Below are 26,902 nucleotides of genomic sequence, written 5' to 3' on the forward strand. Positions count from 1 at the left end.
AAGCTTATTTATTTAATTTGCGAGGGAGAGAGCAGGGGAGGGGCAGAGAGAGAGGGAGAGAGGGAGAGACAGAGAGAGAGAGAGAGAGAGAGAGAGAGAGAGAGAATCCCAAGCAGGCTCCTAGCTGTCAGTAGAGAGCCCAGTGCGGGGCTTGATCTCCTGCACGTTGAGATCACGACCTGAGCCAAACTCAAGAGTCAGATGCTTAACCGACTGAGCCACCCAGGTGCCCTTCTCTTGGGTTTCTTTAAAAAAATTGTTTTAATGTTTACTTATTTTTGAGGGGGGGGGGCAGAGAGAGAGGAGAGAGAGAGAGAGAGACAGAGACAGAGAATCCCAAGTAGGCTCCTAGCTGTCAGCAAAGAGCCCGACGCGGGGCTCGAACCCACAAACCGTGAGATCGTGACCTGAGCCGAACTCAAGAGTCAGATGCTTAACCGACTGAGCCACCCAGGCGCCCTTGTCTTGGGTTTCTTTAAAAAAGTTTTTTTTAATGTTTACTTATTTTTGGGCGGGGGGGCAGAGAGAGAGGGAGAGAGAGAGACAGAGAGAGAGAGAGAGAGAGAGAGAGAGAGAATCCCAAGCAGGCTCCTAGCTGTCAGCAAAGAGCCCGATGCGGGGCTCGAACCCACAAACCGTGAGATCGTGACCTGAGCCGAACTCAAGAGTCAGATGCTTAACCGACTGAGCTACCCAGGCGCCCTTGTCTTGGGTTTCTTTAAAAAAATTTTTTTAATGTTTACTTATTTTTGAGGGGGGGGGGGGACAGAGAGAGAGGAGAGAGAGTCCCAAGCAGGCTATGCCCTGTCAGCACAGAGCTGGACACGGGGCTCGAACCCACAAACCGTGAGATCGTGACCTGAGCCGAACTCAGACACTCAGCCGACTGAGCCCCCCGGGCTCCCGTGATTACTATTATTATTATTTTTTTTTAACGTGGCGGTTAATAACTCATTCAAGCCTCCCCTACTCATGGTACACGGCTTGTTTCCAGTGTCCTGCCGTCACATGCAATGCTTCAGTGGGTAACTCTGTACATACACGCGGCTTGAAAAACCATGCCAAATGTAACCGGGCCAAGGGGATACATTTGGAGAGGGTGGGTGGCTGCGTCGCGGAGCAAAGGCTTGGGTTCTGTGGCCACGCGGCCCTCTGTGAGGCTGGTACCAGTTTCCACTCACAGCACGACGCACGAGGCTGCCCGGATTTGCCCAGGCACCTGGGGAACGCGCTCGCGAAGCCAAAGGCAAGGGGCGCACACCCGGGGGCTGGTCTGTTTTTAAATTTTTTTTTTTTTTCAACATTTATTTATTTTTGCGACAGAGAGAGACAGAGCATGAACGGGGGAGGGGCAGAGAGAGAGAGACACACAGAATCGGAAACAGGCTCCAGGCTCTGAGCCATCAGCCCAGAGCCCGACGCGGGGCTCGAACCCACGGACCGCGAGATCGTGACCTGGCTGAAGTCGGACGCTTAACCGACTGCGCCACCCAGGCGCCCCGGCTGGTCTGTTTTTAAATCGCAGCCCCTGCTGCGCTTCGACATCCTCTGATGATCACGTGGCTCAGGGTCTGGCGTGGAGTTGACGTTCTCCCTGCTTCGTGTTAATTTCCAACGTCCCGGGTGCCAGTGCCTCCTCCTCGAGCGCGATCTGCGTGCTCCCTGTTGCCTTTGCGCCCTCGCCACGATCGCTCCCCCTCCCCGAGAGAAGGTGAGCTCCATGAAAGCAAAGACGGGCAGAATGCGGCCTTGGGGAACTTCTGGTTCTAGGGCGGTCGGATTGACAGCCACCTCCGGCTTCCTTTGGACGCGCAGATTCCCGCTCGGCGTCTTGAGGGAGCAAGGCCTCCGTCCGTCCATCCGTTTATTTCTTCAAGGACGTGGTGCCACACACCTGCTATGCGTCGGGCCCCACGGCCCAGACCCTGCAAACACAATAGTGAGCCGCACAGGGATGGGCCCTGCGGCCAGCATCCTAGTCTAGCGGGTTCCTAGAGTGCTCTGAAGGGAGAACAAAGCTTCTGATGCCGAGCGGAGCGAAGAGGTCTTCCGGCCAGGCCACGTGGACAGTATCGCAGAGGTCTGGAGAGGGAAAAGAAGACGGTGCGTTTAAAGACTTGGGAGGAGTCTGGGTCCACCAGAATGGGGAGCATGAGAGAGAGGAAGCTGGGGCTGGGGCAGGGACCACGGTGATGGATTTGGAATTTATCCCAAGAGATGATGGTGGCTGGAATTTGAAGGAGGCAGTGGTGATAGGGACAGATGGATGGGTTTGGGAGGTCTCTGACTGTAGAATCAACACATCTTGGTGACTGATCAAATAGTGTGGTGAGCGGGGGAGAGGGGTTGAAAATAAATCCCAGTTCTCTGCTTCAGTCACTGGGTTGTCTTTTTTTTTTAATTGTTTTTAATGTTTATTCATTATTGAGAGATAGAAACAGAGCACGAGCAGGGCAGGGGCAGAGAGAGGGGGAGACACAGAATCCGAAGCAGGCTCCAGGCTCCGAGCTGTCAGCACAGAGCCCCACGCGGGGCTCGAATTCACGAACCACGAGATCATGGCCTGAGCTGAAGTCGGACGCCCCACCGACCAAGCCACCCAGGCGCCCCAGTAACTGGGTTGTCTTAAAAGCTTCCTTCCATGCTTGGTTTGTCTAGTGGCTAGAGCACGTATCACCAAGGCCAAAGTCATGGGTGTGAGGCTTCCAATAGACCTTCTGTTTGTTCCACAGGCACAAGACCAAGTAAGAAGCAGCTTGGAGAGGATGGTGGAGGGCAAGCGATGGGGGTGCCCAGGAGATCGTGGGGATGCTGAGTCCCAAAGGAAGATGGATTTTCCCTCAAGGGCAGGAAAGGAAAGGTTTAGAAGCAGAATTGGAGAGAATGTCAACTCTACTCAAAACGAGTTGGCTATGCACACCGTCACTGAAAGGCTGTGTTCAACAGGTTAAGCAGTGATAGCTGCGTAACAAGTAGTCCCGGAACACTGACGGGCTGAAGGCCGTGTGAGTTTCCTTCTTGCTCATGTCGCTGTCCAAGGTGGCTGGGGTGTTAGACAGGAAGTGTAATGCTAGCTGCTGTAACACATACGCTCCCTGAATGCTCCGTGACAGGACAAGGTGAAAACGTCCTTGCTCGACTGTCCCAGATGGATGACCTCTCCTGGGTGGCTTTTCTCCGGGTGGTGACTTGGGGATCCGGGGTCCTTTCATCCTGTGCCTTTGTCTTGTCCTGAGTAGGGCATCTGAGTTCCCCCGGGGGCGCTTCTGAATCTGACTGGCAGATAAGGAAAGAGAGAGAACAGAAGGACCGGACATTTATTATGGGTCAGGCTTACACGTGGCCCACCATCTCCGTGACTTGCCGTAACTGGAGGAAATGCGCACGCACACGGAGGGTGTGGCTGTGGTGGCGAAGGGTTAGGAACATCACCGGTGAAGTCAGAGAGAGCTTTAGAGCCAGGTCTTACCAACGTACTCTCCCAAGATCGTAGTGAACGCCGGGACCTGCTCTGGAAATCACTCCCCGCCCCCCTCTTGTGTTAGCACCCCCCTACCTTCCTTGCTGACCCCAGGGTCTTTTTACTTTGCCAGAACCTTCAGACTGGTTTTCTCCAATGCATGACTTCTAGGCTGGTCTTTCTTTCGAATGTCTCCCCAAGTCCTTGGTCCCTTCTCCAGCGCGAGTGGTTCTTTTCCCTGTCAGCCCCAGGCAAGAGAGAGACTGAGCTGCTGTTACACTAATTACCAGGCTTTTACTGTCATTATTCAGCTGTGGAAAAGAGCCTTCAGAAAACCCCAAATATAATTCACCTTATTGACGTCTCTCTCCGTCTCTGTCTCTCTCCCCCTTCTCTTTCTCTGCCATCTGTCTCTGTCTCTCTCCGAGCACCCCTGTTTTATTGCATCCCGTGCGTTGCCTTCGTTGTCCTTGTCAACATTGTCATTTAGCTTTTATCGATACGATTATTTGAGTGAGAAGAAGATAAGGGCTCCGTCCGGTTTTTCTTCCCTTGTTTCCTTTTTCTTTTTCTTTTTTCCAGTTTTTCTTTTTTTTTTTTTTTAATTTTTTTTTTCAACGTTTATTTATTTTGGGGACAGAGAGAGACAGAGCGTGAACGGGGGAGGGGCAGAGAGAGAGGGAGACACAGAATGTGAAACAGGCTCCAGGCTCTGAGCCATCAGCCCAGAGCCCGATGCAGGGCTCGAACTCACGGACCGCGAGATCGTGACCTGGCTGAAGTCGGACGCTTAACCGACTGCGCCACCCAGGCGCCCCAAACGCAGAGGCTTTTAAGGAGGGACGTGCTTGAAGAAGTGTGGACAGAGGTGAGGGAGCCCTCAAGGCAGGGGGGCACTCAGGAGCTGGCAATAAGGGAGAGAGCCTTTACCACCCTTGAGCTGTAGCATTGGCATGGGGAGGGCTAGAGCCAAGGAGGGCTGGAGCTATGGGGGAGGGGCTGCCCGGCAGGAGCCGTCCAGGCGGAGGGACCCAGCCACTCACCAGAGACGGGGCAGCAAAGCGGAGGGGAACTGGGGAAAGACTGTCCTGTCTTCCTTCTCCCGGCTCTGAGTTCCTGCAGGTGCCTCCCATTGGCTGAGAGCAGCAGGAATCCAGGGGGCCTGGGAGCTGGGTGATGCTCAGAGGAGGGAAGGGCAGACGATGGGTCTGGCAGGGGCGGGGTGGGCACGTGGAGAACCACTTTCTCAGGAGGAGATGCTCAGAAAATAAATAGACCGTCAACAAATACTTGCGACGAGCCCTCCCAAGGCAGCGACGGGAAAGAGAGGTGGCGTGGGGGGTGGGATCTGCCTCGGCTGGGGATGTCAGGGAGGGACAGCAAGGGCAGCACGTTGAGTGGCCCTGAGAACGGGTCAGAGACCATTCTAGGTGGCATTCTAGGTTTGGCCATGGCGACTACCTCGATCCTCCCAAAACGCCCCTGATGGGCACTGTGATTGCTCCCATTTCACAGATGAGGTTTTCTAAGGTTGTAGGAGTTCCTTGTGGAAAGCGGTGGCGGGGGTGGGGGGGAGCTCAGATGGTCCCCGATGCGCATTTTGTCATCTGAAATCTGACCCACTGGTTTTCAGTTGTATAGGTAGAGCTATCTCGTTCCTTTGTTAATTCATCTGATGTTCCTTTTGTTTTTTTAAGGCAGTGTTATCTTTTTTAAAGTTTTTTTGAGAGAGAGAGAGAGTGTGTGAATGGGGGAGAGGAGCAGAGAGAGAGAGAGACAGAATCTTAAGCAGGCTCTACGCTCAGTGTGGAACCCAATGGGGGGCTGGATCCCACAATCCTGGGATCACGACCTGAATCAAAATCAAGAGCCGCATGATCAACTGACTGAACCACCCAGGCGCCCCTAGCTCACATTTCTTGAGGGCTTAACAAGGCTAAATAAAACTGGTTTTTGTACTCGAGGGGTCTTATGCGAAGAAACACGTAAAGGTAGCTTGTTCAGACCGTTTGTACATAGCAGCCAAGAATTTTATTTGGTTGTATGTAAAATAAAATACTGCGGTGACCCGAGGACCTTTTTTTTTTTTTCTCATGATCCATCCCAAAATGGCTGCTGTAGCTCCAGACATCACATCTGCATTTCAGGCAAGAAGAAGGTGGAAGGACAAAGGCCAGTTAAGACCGGTGCCCTTCTGTTTCACTGGCCAGCATCGTTCACGTGGCCGTACCTCCCCGCAGAGGAGCCCAGGAAATGTAGTTCCGAGAGCTGGAGAAGAAGGCGTGAGTGGATAACGGGTGGGCCGCCTCCAATCCTTCTTCAGCTTCCTTACGTTTGTCTTTGCGTTCAGACGATCCCCGGTCTTCTAGAGGGTAGATGAAGGAATGATAACATTAGATTAAATAGATCTTCACACAAGAGGCAGAGGCTTTGCCTTTCTCCATAGTCTCCCTGATGGCGTTTTATTGGCTTCGATAGCTGCGGCAGCTTAGTTCGGGGTTTTTCTGGCAAAATTCCCAGAGAGCAGGGTTTATCTAAACTACCTAACGTGCGGCGTTTGCAAATAATTATTAATAGATGTTTGCATTTTCATTCTTTGTGAGTGCTGCTGTGGGGTGATTCTGTAATTCAAGAGGGTCGTGGCCGTGTGGCTTGCTACCCTTCCCACGCTACCCCGCCCGCAACCTCCTCCATCAGGCTGCTCAGTGTCAAAATCCCCGAGGCGTCCTTGACTCCTGTCCTTCATGGCCACCCCACGTCCGATCCGTAAGCAGCGCCCGTCTGCTCTGCCTTTAAAATATAGGCAGAAATAACCCTGCAGGGCACCCACCTGCTCAAGGCCCCCATCATGGACCGGTGCCGTCGCCTCTTCTGCAGACGCCCAGCTTTGCTTTCCTTCTCTCTCGGCTCCAGCGGCCGGGGAGAGACGGCGAACGCCTGAGTCGGTTCACGTCTCTCCTCCTCCCAGCACCCTTTGCGGTCCCCAGTTTACTAAGAATGAAAGCCCGAGTCCTCACTGCAGTCCGTAAGGCTCTGCACGTTCTACCCTTATCGACTTGTCTGTACACACGGAGCATGTTCCTGCCGCAGGACCTTTGCACGTGCTGCCCCCCCCCCCCTCCAGCCTGGGATGCTCTTCCTGCAGATGTCTGATGGCTCCCTCCTTCACTTCCTTCAAGTTTCTGCTTGCATATTACCTTACCACGGAAGCTTCCCTGGCCATCCTGTCAGTAAGTCACCCCACATCGGTCCCCATTCCCAATGTAGGTTTCCTCACCGCATCTGCCGTATTACGAAATTATTTGTTGATTGGCCATTGTCCCCTGTTAGAATGTCCCTTCAATGAGGGCAGGGATGTGAGGCCATGTGGCTCTGCACTGTGCCCCAGGTGCCTAGAACAGCTCCTGGCACACAGTAGGTGCTCAGCAAACGTCTCTCTATACAAATTGTAAATGTGTATTTGTTTTTGAGAGAGAGAGAGAGCATGTGAGCAGGGGAAGGGCAGGAAGAGGAGACAGAGGATCTGAAGTAGACTCCACAATGACAGCAGAGAGCCTGGTGCGGGGCTCGAACCCACGAACCGTGAGACTGTGACCTGAGTTGAGGTTGGACGCTTAACTGACTGAGCCACCCAGGCGCCTCTCAACGAATATATTTAATATGTGAAGCAGGGCATATTTGTATGGCCAGTCTGGAAAGACACTACATCCGATCCAGTTTGCAAGGGTGCCTGGGTGGCCGAGTCGCTTAAGCTTCTGACTTCGGCTCCGGTCATGATCTCGTGGTTTGTGGGTTCGACCCCCGCGTCGGGCTCGGTGCTGACAGCTCGGAGCCTGGAGCCCGCTTTGGATTCCGTGTCTCCCTCTCTCTCTTTTTCACGTTGCCGTCGATTCACATCGTTTCGAGTCATGTCGTCGCGTTTCAGACAACCATCAACAACCCGAGATAAACATTGGCAAACTCGTCGATCTGATGGGCTCCGGAGCGATGTTTGTGCTAGTCCGGAATGGATCGTTGTTGTTTTTTTTTTTTAATTTTTTTTTTAACGTTTATTTAAAAAAAATTTTTTTTAATGTTAATTTATTTTTGAGACAGAGACAGACAGAGCATGAATGGGGGAGGGTCAGAGAGAGGGAGACACAGAATCTGAAGCAGGCTCCAGGCTCTGAGCTGTCAGCACAGAGCCCGACGCGGGGCTCGAACTCACGGACCGCGAGATCATGACCTGAGCCGAAGTCGGCCGCTTAACCGACTGAGCCACCCAGGCGCCCCGGGAAGGGATCATTGTGAAGTTGTTGGTTCATTAGCGAGAATGTTTATGTTAGGATGACGTCGGCTTCCCTAAGCTCTTAACCGTGTGGTTATAGGGATAATGAACCATATAATGAATACTCAGATGATGAGGAACTATTGTATATAAAACATCTTTCTGCTATAATTACCTCTATCAAATAAAAGCCCGGGGTGGGGCGGCCAGACAGAAATACCACGGAATACCCCCAATGTTTGTACTGGGGCAGTCAGGGGACAGTGGCTTAAATTTGTTTTTGATGGGGCACCTGGGTGCCTCAGGCAGTTAAGCACAGGACTCTTGATTTTGGCTCAGGTCACAATCTCACGGTTGTGAGATCAAGCCCCACACCAGCCTCTGTATTGAGCCTGAAGCCTGCTTAAGATTCTCTTTCTTCCTCTGCCTCTCTCCCCTGCTCATGCTCTCTCTCTGTCTCTCTCTCTCTCAAAAACAATTTTTTGTCTCTCTGACATGCTGTGTAGACTATCTCATTTAATCCTTGCGACCACCAAAGAAGCGAACACTGTAATCTCCCATTTCGTAAATGGACACCCTGAAGCCAGAGAGGTTGGGCAACTTGCCCAAAGCCACACAGCTCAGCCACACATCATGCTGCCTTGTAACCCATCTGCGAGCCCAACTGAAATCTCTTTCTCGGGGCGACCTGGGTTTTTCCTGGAAATGGGAACTCCTAACACCACGAGACACGTTCTTGAGCGAGCATCTCAGGTGGGAAAGTGAAGGGATTCCTGTGATGAAAGCATTTCCTCCACAAAAGACCCAGATGATGCCCGGGGAAGGAATAAAAGAGACGCGGAAAAGAGGCTTAACCTTCTGTCAAGTCAACCCCTGTGGTGTCTCTGTGGGACCCCACGCGTTTGCGCAGCCTGAACAGAAATGCATTCCTGTTTCTCTCTGCAGGTACTTCTTCGATGGAACTTTTAGTCCCTTCGGAGGAGTGGCGTTGGAATCTCTTTTCCGTTACCTTTATTTGTCTGTGTCTCTGACGAGTCCCTCCCTGCGTTTGACCTCCTTATTTGGGGAGCGTGGGAGGCTTCCTTTGGACGCGAGATAGAATTCCACCCGACGCGCAGTATAGACCATCAAGGGAACCGGTGCTTGGGTCTTCGCTCCCCTGTGCCCGGTGCATCCCGCACGGGGCGTCATTCACCCCTTCCGTGACGCCCTGGGGCACGTCCTGCTTTCATCTCCGTTGTGCCGCAAAGGCAGTTGAGGTTCAGGGAGGATCAAGGATGTCTCATCCTAAAATAGGGAGGGATGGTATTGTCGTTCTTTGGTGCTGCTTCTGGGCGGGGAAACCATCTCTGTGACGTTGAAGGTCTGGTTCTAGGTCACGGAGGTCGGTCGTGTGCAGAGCTGGGGTGACTACCCAGACGGACGATGTCCAATAGAAATACAACAGCAGGGGCACCTGGGTGGCTCTTAGGCCACTGACTTTTGATTGGGTGGAATAGAGACATTAATAATGAGATATTTTGCATTTTGATTCTTGTACTAAGTCTTTAAAATCTGCTGCGGATTCTTATACTTCTGTCTTTTTTTTTTTATTTTTTTTTCAACGTTTTTTATTTATTGTTGGGACAGAGAGAGACAGAGCATGAACGGGGGAGGGGCAGAGAGAGAGGGTGACACAGAATCGGAAACAGGCTCCAGGCTCTGAGCCATCAGCCCAGAGCCCGACGTGGGGCTCGAACTCACGGACCGTGAGATCGTGACCTGGCTGAAGTCGGACGCTCAACCGACTGCGCCACCCAGGTGCCCCATGGAGGGAGGATGGAAGGAAAGGAGGAAGGATAGAACCTCCTCTGGCCCCCAGATCTTGAAAGAGGTAACAGACTCTGTCCAACTCCATTGTCTTAGTTTGGGTTCCCCCCAGACGCAGATCTGGAAGCCAAGAGGCAGCTGCTTTGGGGGCAGATCCCAGGACAGGCTGGCAGAGGAGGCAGAGGAGGGAAAAGTGATGGAGGAGCCACCAGTCAAGACGCCATGAGCGACTGTCCTCTGTTACCAGCGGGGACCTCTAGTGGGCAGCAGAGAGCACCTGCCTCCCCGCGACCACACCCCAGGACCCAGAGAGCTGGGGTCCTTATCCACCAACTTCCATGGCAGCGGTTGATGGATGCATCCCAGCCTGCCGTGTGGACACTGTGGTGGCCAGAAAAAGCCCCTCCCCGACCACACCGGTGACGCCCCTGCCTCCTCGTAACTCAAAAGCGTTTCTTCCCCATCGCAAGCCCTCCTTAACTCCAAGCGTGTTAATGTTGTGACAGTCGGGGCGCCGCATGGGACGTGAGATTGTTTCTCTGTTGTCATCTCAGTGACGGAGCAGGCAGAACAGCTATGGAAGGACATCGCAGACGAATGCGGATATTTACATGTGACCCCGCAGGCACTCGCAGACGAATGCGGATATTTACATGTGACCCCGCAGGCACCTGTGTGCTCCCGCATTTGTGTCTCCCCATGCTTAACTCTTGCCGCCCCCTCTCTTGTTGTGGTGTGTGTGTTTCCTGTTTTCTTTTTCAGTCGTTGGTCAAGACCGAAGAAAATAAAACGGGCAAGTGTACCCCAGGCAAATTGATGCCGCTGTGAATCTAAGCAGGTGTCAGCGCCCGATTTCTCCCTTCTCGGTCCCCAGCCCCTTCCCTTCTCCCTATGGTGACATTGTTTGCATTTGGTCTTTGGTTTATTCCTTTGCCTCTTCTTAAAAAGTCAGCACAAGCGTCTTTAAACGTTCACGTCTTCCGTCTCTCTCTCTTAAAGGTCGTTCTCATTCTGTACTTCCCCACAACGTCCCCCTTTCGCTTTCTGGGGCAGTGGGTTTCTTTTTTTTTTCTTTAATTTTTTAATGTTTATTTTTGAGAGAGACAGAGGGCGAGCAGGGGAGGGGCAGGGAGAGAGGGAGACACAGAATCTGAAGCAGGCTCCAGGCTCCGAGCTGTCAGCACAGAGCCCGACGTGGGGCTTGAACTCACGGACCACCAGATCATGACCTGAGCTGAAGTGGACGCTCAACCGACTGAGCCACCCCGACGCCCCTGGATTCCTGTTTTGACCTCTCTTGGCTGCTGGGGCTGGAGTGGTGAACAGGATAGGCAGGACCTGGGGGGCCCCAGAACTCAAAACATTTTAAGGGACACGCTGTGAATTTACGGGAGAACAAGCCTCTCAGGCGAGTTCCAGAAGACGAACGCATTAGCCGTGGGCTTTGAGTGTTTTGACTGCGCCTCCCAGGGCTGGCCGATCACTAGACGCGGTAAAGGACTCACCAGCACACACGCGTTCCAACTGCAAACCCACCAACCCGAGCCCACGCCCCGCACCTCCTCTGTGGGGCTCTCGCACTCAGGGCCACCTGCCCTGATCACCCCAGCGCCAGGTACCAGACGATCAGGGACAGCCTGGTGTCCCAGAGCCCTGGAGTCATTGGGACCAGCCAATCATGAGCCTGCTTATTCTGCTCTGCCCCTTCCCTGGGGAAGCCACACTACAGGGTCTTGCCCACGTTCTTCCCTTGTTCTTGCCCCCCACCTCCCCGCCCCCCAGCAGCCCTCTGCTTCCCTCCGTGGCCCCGCACGACATGCACGTCCCTCCTCTTGGCATTTGGGAGGAGAACGAGCTATTTGATGGCCGTCATTTCCTCCTCTGGTGGCCTCACCGTAGCTGAATCGTAATAAAACCTGCGTTTTATTTTTTGAAAACATGTATTCTTTTTTTTTTTTTTTAAGTTTATTTATTTTGAGAGAGAGGGCAGGCGCGCACACACGTGCGAGTGCAAGCGGGGGGGAGAGAGAGAGAGAGAGAGAGAGAGAGAGAGAGAATCCAAGGAGGCTCCACACGGTCGGCACAGAGCCTGACTTGAGATCATGACCTGGGCCAAAATCAAGAGTTGGACGCTTGACCGGCTGAGCCACCCGGGCGTCCCTAAAGCCTCTACCTGAAAACAGTAAGGGTCTGACACTGGATGACAGCTTTTGGTCAGCCTGGTCACCTCCCTCCTCTCATCCTCTGTCCCTGTCTTCGCTCTGGCAGGAGGAGCCTCCTCTCTGGTCTCCCCCATGCCAGTCGCCAGGCTCACGGTCCGTGCTGTTGACGTTCCCTCGGCCCGGCCACCGTCCCCGATGGCTGCGCCTCTGTTCCTTCCTCTCCGAGGATCCCTGCCCGAACGCCACCCTCTCGGAGAGCTCTTTGTGAAATAACTCTTCTGTCTGACCCCCTACCCGCTCCAGTTTTCTTACAAAAATGATCTCTACCTGACATGTGATAGATCTACCCGAGTTCACTTGTTGCTTTCTGGTTTCTCTGTCCTTAAAACATAAATTTCATATTTGTTCTATTCATGGCTCTGCGTATCCCTGATTGCCCGGGGGTAGGGCCTGATATTTAATAGATGCTCAGTAAACATTTGTTGTAGGGGCGCCTGGGTGGCTCAGTCGGCTGAGTGACCGGCTGTTGAGTTCGGCTGAGGTCACGATCCCACGGTTCATGACTTCGAGCCCCACATCGGGCTCTGTGCTGACCGTGTGGAGCCTGCTTAGGATTCTCTCTCTGTCTTCTCTCTCCGCTCCTACCCCGCTTGCTCTCTCTCTCTCAAATACAAAAAAAACTTAAAAAAAAAAACAAAAAAAAAAAAACCCCAGTGCTCAGCCCAGAAGAACCACCACGGGGTTTCCCGAAGCAGATGTAACTCATTTGATTGAATCCCCCTTTGCTAACGTCTCAGGATCCACGTGAATATGTAAGTTAGCATTTAATCAAGCTCCCGACGTAACAGAGAGGTGAGATGCTGAATATAATTTGCAATTGCCTGAGAATATAGTAAGCTGGAACACCCTTGTTCCCATAATTAAGTGCGAGGTTCCTGTCGCCACGCGAGTCAAGAACGCCTCAGGTGGCTTAGGTGCAAAGGACACTGTTCCTTCCGGAAAAGTTCAAACGTAGCACAGAAGAGAGAGCCCAGAATAAGAGCCACCGTATTCCTACCGTCTGTCTTCAGTTGTCATTAACTCGTGACTCATCTTGTGATACTGAACCTAAACTTGTAACATAAGCTTACTTTGCCCATCAAAGCAGACCTTTGATTTGCTTTCACGGAACCCCGGGTTCCATGAAAGCAAACCTCAGGCATCGCGTGATCTCATCTGTAACTATTTTAATACGCACTTCTGAAAAGCGAAGGGCTCTGCGGTCGCTGTGGGACGCGTGTATGGCCATTCCTTGAAATAGCAAACATCAAATTACCGTATGCCCCGGCGTCCCGCCTTGGGATGAGGAATATGCCCCAAAGAGGGACGCAAAGAGATTTGTATACCCACGTTTGTAGGATTGTTCGCGATAACCAAGAGGCGGACGCAGCCCAGGCGTCCGTTGACAGATAAATGGAGAAAAGCAGTTCAGCCACACGCGATTCTTCAGCGTTAAAACGGAAGGAAATTCTGACGCCTGCTCTAACGTGGGTTAGACCCTTGGGGGCATAACGCCGAGGGAAATCAGCCAGTCGCAGAAGGACAGATGCGGTGTGATTCCACTTCATATGAGGTCCTTGGAGGAATCAAATCCCTAGAGACAGAAGTTAGAGTGACAGGTCCAGGGGCTGGAGGAGGGGGCCGGGAATTCATTTCCAGTGGAGAGGATGGAGTTCTGGAGGTGGACCGTAGCACGACAGTGTGAATGTATCCAGGGCCTCTGACCTGGGCACCTAAAAATGGCCAGGATGGGGGCGCCTGGGTGGCTCAGTCGGACTTCGCCCAGGTCATGATCTTGCGGTCCGTGAGTTCGAGCCCCGCGTCGGGCTCTGGGCTGATGGCTCGGAGCCTGGAGCCTGCTTGGGACTCTGTGTCTCCCTCTCTCTCTGCCCCACCCCCACTCACGCTCTCTCTCTCTCTCTCTCTCTCTCTCTCTCTCAAAAAATGAATAAACATTAAAAAATTGGTTAAGAGGGGCGCCTGGGTGGCTCAGCCGGTTAAGCGTCTGACTTGATTTCAGCTCAGGTCACGATTTTCATATTTTGCGAGTTCAAGCCCCCTCACCGGGACCTGCTTGGGGTTCTGCCTCTCCTTCTCTCCGTCCCTCCCCTGCTTGTGCTCTCTCTCTCTCTCTTTCTCTCAAATAAATAAATAAACTTAAAAGATTCAGATGGTAAGTTTTATGCGACGCATACTTTACCATAAAAAAGGACCGGCTCCTTTAAAAAACCCTGGCAGGGGGGCGCCTGGGTGGCGCAGTCGGTTAAGCGTCTGACTTCAGCCAGGTCACGATCTCGCGGTCCGATCTCGCGGTCCGTGAGTTCGAGCCCCGCGTCAGGCTCTGGGCTGATGGCTCGGAGCCTGGAGCCTGTTTCCGATTCTGTGTCTCCCTCTCTCTCTGCCCCTCCGCCGTTCATGCTCTGTCTCTCTCTGTCCCAAAAATAAATAAAAAACGTTGAAAAAAAAAAAAGTTTAAAAAACCCTGGCGGTATTCGTATGTGCGGCGGGACCAGGGTGCTACTTCTCAGTCCTTGTCTGGCTTTATGTCTGGCAGCCTTTGACCCTGGACTCCCCGTCCGTGGGGCTTCTGGATCACACACCACCGTTTCCTTCTTCCTCCTTGATGGTACCTTCTCAGTCCCCACTAGAGGCTTCGGTTTCTCTGCTCTGCCTTTATTTTTTAAATATTTTTTAATGTTTTTATTTCTTCTTGAGAGAGAGAGAGAGAGAGACAGAGTGTGAGTGGGGGAAGGGCAGAGAGAGAGGGAGACACAGAATCCGAAGCAGGCTCCAGGCTCTGAGCCATCAGCACAGAGCCCGACGCGGGGCTCGAACTCATGAACCGTGAGATCGTGACCTGAGCCGAAGTCGGACGCTTCACCGACTGAGCCACCCAGGCGCCCCTGCCTTTATTTTTTTTTAAGTTTATTTATTTTGAGAGAGAGAGCAGGGGAGGGGCAGAGAGACAGAGACAGAGAGACAGAGAGAGGGAATCCCAAGCAGGCTCCATGCTGTCAGCACGGGGCCCGATGCAGGGCTTGAACTCACGAACCGTGGGATCCCGACCTGAGCCGAAGTCCAAGAGTCAGACGTTTCACCCACTGAGTCGCCCAGGTGCCCCTCTGCTCTGCCTTTAAGTGTCCGCCCTTCTCACGAATCCCTCCTAAAGCCTCAACCCTCTCTGGGTCCATTGTCCGGGAACATTCCATCCGCCTTCCAAGGTGTCCATACTGACAGTCCCTGTGCTAATTTCCTGTAGCTGCCGTATTTACTACAAACTAGGTCGTTTAAAGCCACAGAAAATTAATTCTGTCACTCTTCTGGGGGTCAGAAGTCTCAAATCAAATGTCAGTGAGATCACACACAGGCTCGAGGGGAGAATCTGTCCCTTGCCTCTCTCTTAGCCTCTGGTGTTTCTGGCAATCCTCAGTATCCCTCAGCTCAGGGAAGCATCTCTCCAGTCTCTGCCTCCGTCTCCATGTGCCATCCCCTCTGTGTCTGTGTCTTCTCTTTATCTCTTGTAGGGACACTTGTCATTGCATTTAGGGCCCACCTGCAGAGTCCAGGATAAGCTCGTCTCGCAAAATCCTTAACTTGATGGCGTCTGTGGAGACACTTTTTCTAAATTAGATCACATTTTTAGGTTTTGGAAATCAGGATGTGGCCCTGTCTTTAGGGGCCACCGTTCGACCCATGACAACTCCCAAATACGTGTCCCTGTTGGGATTTCTCTCCCGAGTCCGGAGCCGTGCAGCCAGCGGGCAAATCTGACTGCCAGGAGCACCCCAGTCTAATCGCGAGCAAATCGCAGACAAACCCAAAGCGAGGGGCACGCTACAAAATACCTGGCCAGATGTTCCTACAGATGGTCAAGATTGTGAGGAACAAGGAAAGAAACCGTCACAGAGAAGACTAGGGAGGCCAGGTGACTCGATGGCAGGCGGCAGACAGGAAAGGTTATTAGCGGCAAGACTAGTGAGATCAGAGCATAGGGAGCGGAGGGTTTAGTTAGTAGCACTGTCCTGATGTGGGTTTCTTAGTATTTTTTAAAATTTATTTTGAGAGCGAGAGAGAGACAGAGTGCAAGCGGGGCAAGAGCAGAGAGAGAGGGAGACACAGAACCGGAAGCAGCCTTCCAGCTCCGAGCCGTCGGCACAGAGCCCGACGCGGGGCTCGAACGCGCGAACCGTGAGATCGTGACCTGAGCCGAAGTCCGATGCTTAACCGACTGAACCACCCGGGCGCCCCTGGTTTCTTAGTCTTAGCACATGTACCCGGGCTACGTAAGATGTTAACATGAGGGGGAAGCTGGGTGAAGGGCGTATGGGCACTCTCTCGTACTATTTTTTCCAGCCTTCGGTAAATCGGAAAGTCTTCCCAAGTAAAACGTTTGTTGAAAAAACTAAAAAGAAGCCAGTACTGAAGTCTGGGTCAGTGATATTCACAGACTCCGATTCCAGGTGTGGAAAGTTGACCTGCGGTGATTTTTAAAAAGCAGACTTTATTTTTTGGAGCCCACGTTTTAGATTCACAGCCAAGCAGAAGGTACAACGATTTCCCTTACACCCGCTGCCCCGCTCACGCGTAGCCTCCCCCATCATCAACAGCCCCACCAGAAGGTACATTTCCTCCAATTGATGAACACGCACCGACGCGTCCTTAACACCCAAAGTCCGTAGTTTGGTTACTTCCGGGTGTTGGCAGTTATGAAGAAAGCTGCTTCTAGACATCCGTGTGTAGGTCTTTGTGTGGATGTAAGTTTTCACCTCCTGTGGGTAAATACCAACGAGTGCCAGTTGCTGGATCGTGCGGGAAGAGGAAGTTGAGTTTCGTAAGAGGCCGCCAGCCTGTCTTCCGAAGTAGCCGTACCGTTTTGCCTTCCCGCCAGCAGCGAATGAGCGTTCCGGTTGCTCCACATTCTCGCCGGCATTTGACTTTGTCAGTGTTCTGGATCTGGGCCATTCTGAGAGGTGTGCGGAGGTATTTCCTTGTTTTAATTTGCATTTCCCTGAGGACGTGTATTGTGGGGACTCTTTCCATATGCTTGTTTGCCATCTGTGTATCTTTGTCAAGGTGTCTTGTTGAGGTCTTTGGCTCATTTAAAAATCAAGTTTGAGTTCTTGTTATTGAGTCTGCACTTGCCTTTTATTCTCTCGACGGTGTCTTTTGCAGAGCAGAGCGTTTTCCTTTTAATGAAGTTCAGCTTTTCCATTCATCCCAAGGTCGCTTCGATTTTCTCCTATGTCATCTTTTAGGGGTTTTGCAGCATTACGTTTTCTATTTAGTCTGCGATCCATTTTAATTTATGTGACGAGTGTGAGATCTGTGCTTAGATTTCCTTCATTTTTATGTGGGGATGTCTAGTTGTCGAAAAGTCAATTTTCCCCATTGTATTTCCTTTGCTCCTTTGTCAGAGGTCAGTTGACTGTATTTATGTTGGTCTATTCTGAGCTCTCTCTCTCGTTCCATTGACCTATGTGTCTGATCTTTCACCAATATTATACTGTGTTGATTACTGTGGCTTTATAGTAAGTCTTGAAGTCGAGTAGCATCGGTCCTCCAACTTTGTTCTTCTCCCTCAGTGTTGTTCGTATTGGCTATTCTGGGTCTTTTGCGTCTCTGTATACACTTAAAAATTTTTGTAAATGTTTATTTATTTTTGAGATAGAGCATGAGTGGGGGAGGGGCATAGAGAGAGGGAGACACAGAATCTGAAACAGGCTCTGGGCTCTGAGCTGTCAGCACAGAGTTCGACTCAGGGTTCGAACCCACGAACCGTGAGATCGTGACCTGAGCCGAAGTCGGACGCTTAGCCGACTGAGCCACCCAGGCACCCCTGTGTAAACTTTAGAATCAGTTTGTCAATATCCACAAAATAACTTGCTGCAATTTTGATGGGGATTGCATAGAATCTGCAGACCAAGTTGGGAGGAACTGGCATTTTGATTATATTGAGTCTCGCCATCCATGAACATGGACTGTCTTTCCAGATTGTGGTGGTTTTGACAAAAGTCCATTTACCTTTTCTTGACTGCTTGTTGTGTGGTAGTCATTGGGCTATGTGCCTAGCTGCTTGATCTGAATTAATCCTTACAGGAACCTGTGGGGTAAGATTTGTGTCTCCATTTTACACACAAGGAAACTGTAGTTCAGAGAGGCTAAGCGCATTTCCAAAAACACACAGCTAGGAAGAAGTGCCACAGCTAGGATTTGAACCCCACTCTGCATCCAGAGATAGGCTCACGCCTCATTTGTTTTTGGAAATTTGTAGGGCATGTACTTCTTTAAAGTTATGTCTGGGGTGACAGCCACATTCCGTCTCTGGATTCAGTCTTACTGCCTACATCGTGACCCACAAATGTCTGGATCATATGATCTGGTTTTTGTCATTTATACCCTCCGTCTCCCAGAGATCTTGGTCCTCATTCCCTGACTGGTATCCAGACCAGAAGGCAGAGACCAAATATCTTTTGGCTGATCCATTTTCGCAACTCAACATGACTGGCTTAGCTGGTAATTGTTTTAGAAGCCAAATGAATGCGATCCACAGTTATTTATTTGGGGCACCTATTTCAGAGATGCTAGCCCTGTTCACTGGAATAACATTCTCAAAGCCAGTATGGTAATGCTGCTGCTGATTGATAAATGAAACTTCCAGCTGGCAGATGTGTTAAAGATTAGAACCAATGGCTGAGACTGATTTCCGGAGGCCTGCTGCTAAGCCGCTTCTATGATGCTAATGAGATTCTGTGTCGTTCTACCTGGTCAACATTAGTAATTTGGATGAATGGGGAGCAAGGAACTGCCAACTGCAGTCATTCGAGAAGCCTGTGAAGATTTCTTGCTCACCCATCCCCGTTGGCTAGGTGATAGTAAGATATTAGAGATTCATTCCTTCGGCTAGCTGCATTTTGTTGTTGTTGTAGTTCTCTGTAAGGTGAATCCGTAGGATAATGCCCGTGGGGGCCTGTCACACTTTTGGGTGCCTGAGTTTTGAGTTCATTCTAGAAAAGGGTGATAGAGCAATTGAGGGGGTTGGAGGAGTTGGGATGATGCTGAGGAAGGAGAGGTATACTCAAACATGTCGAACTTCGTAGTCAGGTGAGTTTGGGGGATGTCATTTGGTGGGGGGAAAGGGTAGACTCTCCTGGCACTTTGGTGGGGAGCATTTGGAAATGTGCGTGGATATCCGTGCTTGTCACAGGATTGGGGGTGCAGATGACACTTAGCAGGCATGGGCCGGGCGTACTAAACAGCCCACAAGGTACCCGACAGCCCCGAACAACGATCTTTCCGCCACAGTCGCCACAAACGCCCCGCTGATAGTTCTAGAGAATGCCAAGACAGGGATGGCAAATTTGTCCCTTCCAGGGCAGCGACTGCCAAAGCTGGCCGTACCCCCAAGGACTTGCTGAATGAAAATCAGGGTAGAGGGGAGGGCCCAGGAGTCTGAATTTTTACAACACCCTGCAGGTGCCTCTGATAGGCAGCCAGCCTGCCTGCTCTCGAGGTGTGGGTTAGAGCGCTCCGGAGGACCGTTCTTCGTCTTCTAGTAAAACAAAACAAAACACAAGAACGGTGTCTGTTGCAGGGACTTCACAGTCAAAGTACACAGTGAGAATTACAGGCCACTATGACAAGTGGTGCCACATGGGATCTACATTCAGAAGGGTTACAGACGTTTGCTTCTCAAGCGTAGCGCACGTAGAAAACTGCGTAACTCATAGATGGGTGATTCTAGCGTGCGCGCGTGTGTATATATGTATCCTATGCCCATTCATCTACTGATGGACCCTTAGGTGGCTTCCATACCTCGGCTATTGTAAATAACGCTGCAGTGAACATAAGAGGGACATGTATCTTCTTGTTCGGCCATGTGCACACTGTATATGTAGGAATCGTACGCTATGTTCTACTGCGTGTCTGGGCCTTTTGGCTCCGCATCATGATCGTGAGACGGACCCGTGCGTTTGTACGCAGCTGGGGAACCACCATTCCCGCTGCTTCCCCGGGACCGCACGTGCGAATGTTCCACGGCGCATTTAGTCCACTTTACAGTCGAAGGACATCGGGGACGTCCCCAGTGCTTAGCTAGTGGGAATGTGCTGCTGTTCACATTCTAGGGCGTGTCTTTCCGCGGACGCACGAGCTCGTCCCTCCTGGGCACGTACCCACGGGGGCCGATGCCGGACCGCAGGATATTCAGATGCCAAGTGTTGGTAGAAATGGCCAGCGTTCCCAAGGGGTTGTACCAGATTACACTCCGGCCAACAGAGCCCAAGTCCCATGTGGTTTCAGATCCATGGCGGGGGCCCGGTGAAGTTTTAAAACCTCTCTCAGCCTCAGTGTTTTCATCTGTAAACTGGGGCTTCTGTGAACACTCGGTAGAATCTTTATCCTGGTGTGGACTTTATCAGCGGGAGGCCACTCTTTCCTGAAAAACTCTGGGGTCTTTAGAAATCTGGGTAGGTGACACTCTTGTGACGAAACGCAATGGTCTTCTCAGGGAAGTCCACAAAAACAAGTAATATAAAAGTTCACTTTTCACGATGCAGTCTTCTTACACGACTGGCTGTTTGCATCCATGTACGTGGGGTTACTTTTCGTTTCACGTTGGCTCCCATTTGCCTTTGAGATACGAAACGACATCAGATACAAAAATCATTAATATTTGTCGAGAATCCTATATATACCATCTCCTTGCATCTGTGGTTGCTTGTTTTATTTATTTAAAAAAAAATTTTTTTTTCAACGTTTATTTATTTTTGGGACAGAGAGAGACAGAGCATGCACAGGGGAGGGGCAGAGAGAGAGGGAGACACAGAATCGGAAACAGGCTCCAGGCTCCGAGCCATCAGCCCAGAGCCTGACACGGGGCTCGAACTCACGGACCGCGAGATCGTGACCTGGCTGAAGTCGGACGCTTAACCGACTGCACCACCCAGGCGCTCCTGTGGTTGCTTGTTTTAATCATTTTGCCCATACCTCGACAAGCTAGAAAATCTTTTTTATTTATTTATTTATTTATTTGTTTGTTTGTTTGTTTATAGAGAGAGTGTCGGAGTGGGGGGGGGAGGGGAGAGGGATAGAGAGAGAGAAAGGGAAAATCTTAAAAAAAATTTTTTTTTAAATGTTTATTTATTTTCGAGAGAGAGAGCACAAGTGAGGTGGGTAGGGGGAGGGTGGTGCAGAGAGAGAGAGAGAGGGAGGGAGACCCAGAATCCGAAGCAGGTTCCAGGCTCTGAGCTGTCAGCACAGAGCCCGATATGGGGCTTGAACTCGTGAACTGTGAGATCATGACCTGAGCCGAAGTCAGATGCTCAACCAACTAAGCCACCCAGGTGCCCTATGAGAGAGGGAAAATCTTAAGCAGACTCCACGCTCAGCATGATGCCCCCCCGCGGGGCTCAACCCCACGACTCTGGGATCATGACCAGAGACGAAATCAAGAGTCAGACACTCAACCAACTGCGCCACCCAGGCACCCCGAGTTAGAAAACTTGAAGGTGCTATATAAGCAACCTGTAAAAGCTGACTCATAGGCACAGAATGGGGAATTTATATAAAGATGTATCTTTTCTAGAATGTTCCAAAGAACTCAATTACTGATGGGGGCGGGGCACCAACTCAGATTCACCTAGCTAAGACTTGGAAAATAATTTGCCGCCTTCGTCCTCTTCCCCAACCCCTATCCGCATCCCTGCCTTCCAAATCTATACACTGCTTTCTGAAAATTCAGTGGTTTCTGGGTACATCTAGTTTGAAAGACAGTTTGGTGACATCTTATAGACCTGAGGACAGGCATACACCCTGGGACCCAGAATTTCCATTCCTAGGGCTCTTCCTACAGAAATGCATGCCTATAGGCACAAAGAGTGTTTGAGGCAGGAATGTTGAAAGCCCCAACTGGAGACAATCCAAATGTCCATCAAGGGGATAATGGGTAAACAAATTGTGGCACACTCTTTCTTTTTTTTTTTTTTTTTTAAATTTTTTTTTCAACGTTTATTTATTTTTGGGACAGAGAGAGACAGAGCATGAACGGGGGAGGGGCACAGAGAGAGGGAGACACAGAATCGGAAGCAGGCTCCAGGCTCTGAGCCATCAGCCCAGAGCCTGACGCGGGGCTCGAACCCACGGACCGCGAGATCGTGACCCGGCTGAAGTTGGACGCTTAACCGACTGCGCCACCCAGGCGCCCCTGTGGCATACTCTTTCAATGGAATACTATGCAGCAGTGAGAGTGAACCAGTCAGCTACACGTAACAACAGATGAATCTTTTTTTTTTTTTTTTTTTTTACATTTATTTATTTTTGAGAGACAGAGTGAGACAGAGCACAAGTGGGGGAGGGGCAGAGAGAGAAGGAGACACAGAAGCTGAAGCTTGCTCCAGGCTCCGAGCAAGCGGTCAGCACAGAGCCTGACGCGGGGCTCGAACCCACGAACTGTGAGATCATGACCTGAGCCGAAGTCAGTCATTTAACCAACTGAGCCACCCAGGCGCCCCAACAGATGAATCTTAAAGACATGACACTGGACCAAAGAAGCCGGACATCACGGGATACATACTGTGTGTCCAAAAAGATGCAAAGTGGAGCTGTATTGTTTAGGAATGCACAATAAAGTAGTAAAAGTATAAAGAAAAGCAAGATTATTAATACTGTAAAGTCACCATAGCGATCATTGCTGTGTGTGTGTGTGTGTGTGTGTGTGTGTGTGTGTGTGTTTCTGGGAAAGGGGCAATGTTCCATTTATAGCCCTGGACCTGGGTGTTAGTTTCAAGAGTATTCGTTTCAGGGCAACATCTTCACCTGTACATTTATGCTTTAGACATTTTTTCTGTGTGCTGATTCAATTTCGCAGTATACAAAGGGGAATGGGAAGTAGATTGCAGTGGTTCTGGAAAGAAGCGAACACCACGCCCCAAATACCACCGGGAAACCCTGTCCAGCCAACTAGGACCTGGCTTAATGATCTGCCGCTGGCAGTTAAGATTTGCCGCCTCTGGAATCTTTTCAAAGATGAGCCGGACCTTTTATGCCAGCTTGCAGGGCCTCTGTGATTTGAAACTTTGACAGAAGTACCCCCAGACCGTTCTCCTCAAAATTGTGTCCTCTGCTAAACAGACCAAATTTGTTTAGGGACTGACTGCACCCCTACACTCCAATCCCCCTTTTTTTTTTATCATGAAGTTTCTTCCTCCCAAGCTCCTCTTTGCAAGATGCCGAGAGCGTCCGGTTGTCTGCAACCGAAATGGAACCCGTTGGAAAACAAGGTTTCCTCCCAGGGGAGGAGGAATCTGTCGTCCCAACTCCCCCCCCCCCCCCCCCCCCCAGCCTCCCGACCATCCAGCTCTCCCCTCTTCTCCCCTACAAACTCCGCTGAGCCGGGTCCCCTCGCGCCTCCGCGATTGGTCGCGGGCCATCATGTGTCGGCATTCTGGGTGGGTCTTTCTCCCGTTCAACTCATCAGTCGCTCCTCTTTGGAGCTTCGCTGGCTAGTGGTTTAGACCTTTGAGCCCATTTTCCCTCTTCCTTCCTCTTCCCCCACCCCTCCCCACCAGTCTTATTTTAGCAAAACCTAGAAGAGAAGGAGGAGGAGGAGGCATTGGGGGGTGGGGGGTGGGGGGACGCCAGGCACTGCAGCATCCGGGAGCAGCTATTGAGTGGCTAAGCGAACGGCGCATACCTCTCTCTCCCTCTCTCTCTTTTTCCCCTGTTGGGAATTTTCAGGATTTCATTGCTGCAATTTAACCCCGAGATGAGGCACGGTTAAGCGAAAGGCTGCGTGCGCGCGCGCCAGCGCGCGCGCGCGCACACACACACACACACACACACACACACACACACTCCTTCGTGAGCAGAAGAGGCAGCCGCTCGTGATTCAGGAAGAAAAAAAAAAATCACCTGCACCCTGCGGCTTCAAGACTCCTTAAGAGCCCCTCCGGAACGTTTCCCTCCCCCCCCCCTTCTTTCCTTTCCCGTTAATATTCATTTTCCTTTAATTTCATTATCATTATCATTATTATTATCATTATTTTTTGCTACAGATCTTTGAGCATTTTTAAGGTCTAGGAACTCAAGCAAAACAGAAAGGGGGATTTTTTTTTAAATTTTGGGGGCTGCCCTCCCCCCCCTCCCGCAAAGACCTCGTTTTTATTTTTATTTTTTCAATAAAAAAATTTTTTTTTCTAATGGGCCGAGCGCACTCCTTTTGCAAGATGCCAGCCTGACCCGGACCTCGGAGGAATTTGAAGCTTCCACTGCGTCCCGGGGGGGGCGTCCTTTGCAAACCGTTCGCGTCTTAAAGGGGGTGTGCGTTGTTTTTTTTTTTTTTTAACTGTCTTTTTTTTTTTTTTTTTTTTTTTTTTTTTTTTTTTTTTCCGGAGTGGGTGGACTGGGGATTGCCTGGATTCCTTCCTCGGTTATTTTTTGCCTCGCTTCCCTCTCCCCTCCCCCCTCCCCGGCCCCCGCGCCCCGCCCCCGCACCCTCCTCCCGCCCCTCCTTCTCCGGGGTCAGCCAGGAAGATGTCCCGAGCCGCTATCCCCGGCTGGGGCCGGGCAGCCGCCTTGTGAGCCCCCGACCCGAGGCGCCGAGCCGCCGCCGCCCGATGGGCTGGGCCGTGGAGCGTCTCCGCAGTCGCAGCTCCAGCCGCCGTCTTCACAGCCCCGGCAGCATCGGCATCGGCATCGGCGGCGGCGGCGGCGGCGGCGGCGTCTTCCGCATCGTTCGCCGCAGCGTAACCCGGAGCCCTTTGCTCTTTGCAGAATGGCCCGCTTCGGAGACGAGATGCCGGCCCGCTACGGGGGAGGAGGCTCCGGGGCAGCCGCCGGGGTGGTCGTGGGCGCCGGAGGCGGGCGAGGAGCCGGGGGCAGCCGGCAGGGCGGGCAGCCCGGGGCGCAAAGGATGTACAAGCAGTCAATGGCGCAGAGAGCGCGGACCATGGCCCTCTACAACCCCATCCCCGTCCGACAGAACTGCCTCACGGTCAACCGGTCTCTATTCCTCTTCAGCGAGGACAACGTGGTGAGAAAATACGCCAAAAAGATCACCGAATGGCCATATCCTTTGCCCGAACCCGGCAGCGAACCCCGGCAGCTGCGCCTCCCCCCTCCTCCCTCCGCTTCCCCTCTTCCAGGCTGGGAGAGAGACCCGGGGGTTGATGGGAGGTGGGGGGGTCTTCCAGGGGCTGGGAGAGGGGGCACCGGGGAGGAGTGTGGAGAATCTCTCCACCCCGAGCTGGGTTGAGCTACCGTGGAGGCTTGGGGTGGGGGGAGCCGGGGGGAGCCGGGGCAGCCGGGGGAGCGGATTCCTCCTGAGGACCGATTCCGGAATGAGGGCTGGGCCCTGGGGTCGTCACAGGGGCCTGGGTGGGGGGCTGCAGGGCCAGGTCCGGGTGGGTCAGAGTCTTCCCAAATGAGCATGGACCCGGCCGGGGCCTGGGCTCTCTCTCTCTGGCCAGGGCAGGAGAACCGTGGGGGGCTCCGGCCGGGTTTCCTTAGGTGCCCCTCGCTGGAATCCGCCGGAGCCTCCAGGAGCCCCATCCCAGCTCCCTGGCTTCTCCACCCCTGCCTTCCCTGAGGAGGAGGGGGCCGCTCTCTGAGGGCAGGGCGTTAGGGGTGCCCAGGGCCAAGAGCTAGTGGACGAACATGTGGCCTTCACACTGAGGGGCCAGCGCTGGTCCTAGGTAATATCCCCGGCCGGGCCACCGGCCCGGATCCGGGGAAGGCAGTGGTGGGTTGGGGGACACTTCTGCTGCCTGTGTCTGCCAACCACTGCTCAGGGTCCCCATCATCGTTTGGGGTGTACAGAGCATCCCATTTGCCCCATCTAGGGCCCCGAACGGAAAGACCCAGATGGACCGTTTCAATAAGAAAGATAGGGCAAAGCGGAAATGGAGCGGCAGGTCCTTCCTAGGGTAGAGTGTCAGGCCGTGGGTTGGATTCCGCTTCTCCCACCCTAGGGAGCCGGGAGGGGACACCGGGAGAATCAGCCTCCATGTGGACACCTCCAGCAGGTAAACGCCTTTTTTTTTTTTTTTTTTTTTTTTGTTAAATCGAAGGTCCAGAGGAAGTAGGTGAAGACCACATTTTTCTCTATGGAGATGCTATCAAAATGCAGATCCCCCTTGTGTTTCTTTAAATCTGTGCCTGCTTGAAATAAACCTTGAGGAGGGCTTAACATCTGTTAAGATGTAGGCAGGCAAGGATGGGTAATTAGTTGGGCTTTCTAGCAGTTATTTAAGCGTGACCCAGATTCCAAGTGGGGGGACGCACCCTGCCCCCCAGGCTGACTGGCCACTGTGCCATATGCCCAAATGTGCTGTTCGTCGGGTTGGTTCCAACTGGCTGCCTTCCGGGTACAAATGAACGGGGCTGGATGAGCCCCCATGCCATCATCTTTGGTTTCCACTGCTCTGTGCTCAACGGGGCTGGGCCTCAGGTGGTCCCAGGGTTGCTTGTTTGGGGAGCTGTGTGGCCGGTGGAGTCATTTTTAGGCAGACTCAAAATCGAACCAGCTTGCGGCTTGTGGGGGCTGCAGTTGTAAGAGGGCTCTGAGGTTTTGGAGTGTGTGAACAGTCTGCTTTTGAGGGTGGTGGAGATTAGGAGGCTTGGCTGGGGTCTTTCTGGAGGGCCACACCCCTAAGCGTGAGGTCATCTTGATTGGTGCACGAAGCAGGAGCCCGGTGGCTGCCTCCCGAGTTCCAACCTCATGAAGACCCACTGAGATACTCAGGGGTCTTGTGATCACTCTGCCGGCCTCCCCCCCCCACCCCACCAGGGAGTGATGGGGGCTTGGGGGTGGCAAGGTTCAATGTGTGCACGCTCAGATAACTGCGGGGGGTGTCCAGGAGGGGTTCACTGGGCTGACAGGTTTCCATGTTGAAAATGGCTTTGGATTGCCTTCTGGAGCCTGGATTTGGAGTCTTCTAAGAGGAGAGGAAGGAGGTGGGAGTCCTAACGTTGTGTCCTTAGCTCACCCCGTCCAGCCTGAATCCTGCAGATCAGGGGGCTGCTGGGGAGGGAAGGGATTGCTCGCGACCCCTCAGGGAAGATCTGTGGGGCGAGACGCGGGTGAATTGGGAGCGTTCTGTTAGTTCTTTAGGTTTTCTGTGGCTTTCTTGCTCTTGGTAGCTTTGTGATGAGTTTGTGCATTTTGCCGTC

At 52.2% G+C, this 26,902-nt stretch overlaps 1 protein-coding gene across 7 annotated transcripts in view; it reads left to right on the forward strand.

Moving 5' to 3' along the window:
- The window catches only part of CACNA1A (calcium voltage-gated channel subunit alpha1 A), a 287,235-nt gene that overhangs the window by 48,742 nt on the left and 211,591 nt on the right, over window positions 1-26,902 (forward strand). For all 7 annotated transcript variants that reach the window (XM_086698925.1, XM_086698923.1, XM_086698924.1 and 4 more), the window contains exon 3: window positions 24,506-24,798. In XM_086698925.1, the coding sequence (XP_086555051.1) occupies window positions 24,506-24,798 (293 nt within the window). The remainder of the gene's footprint in view (window positions 1-24,505; window positions 24,799-26,902) is intronic.

The sequence above is a fragment of the Puma concolor genome, chromosome A2, assembly GCF_028749965.1.
Source record: "Puma concolor isolate L17-30 chromosome A2, mPumCon1.1.hap2, whole genome shotgun sequence".
Lineage (NCBI taxonomy): Eukaryota > Metazoa > Chordata > Mammalia > Carnivora > Felidae > Puma > Puma concolor.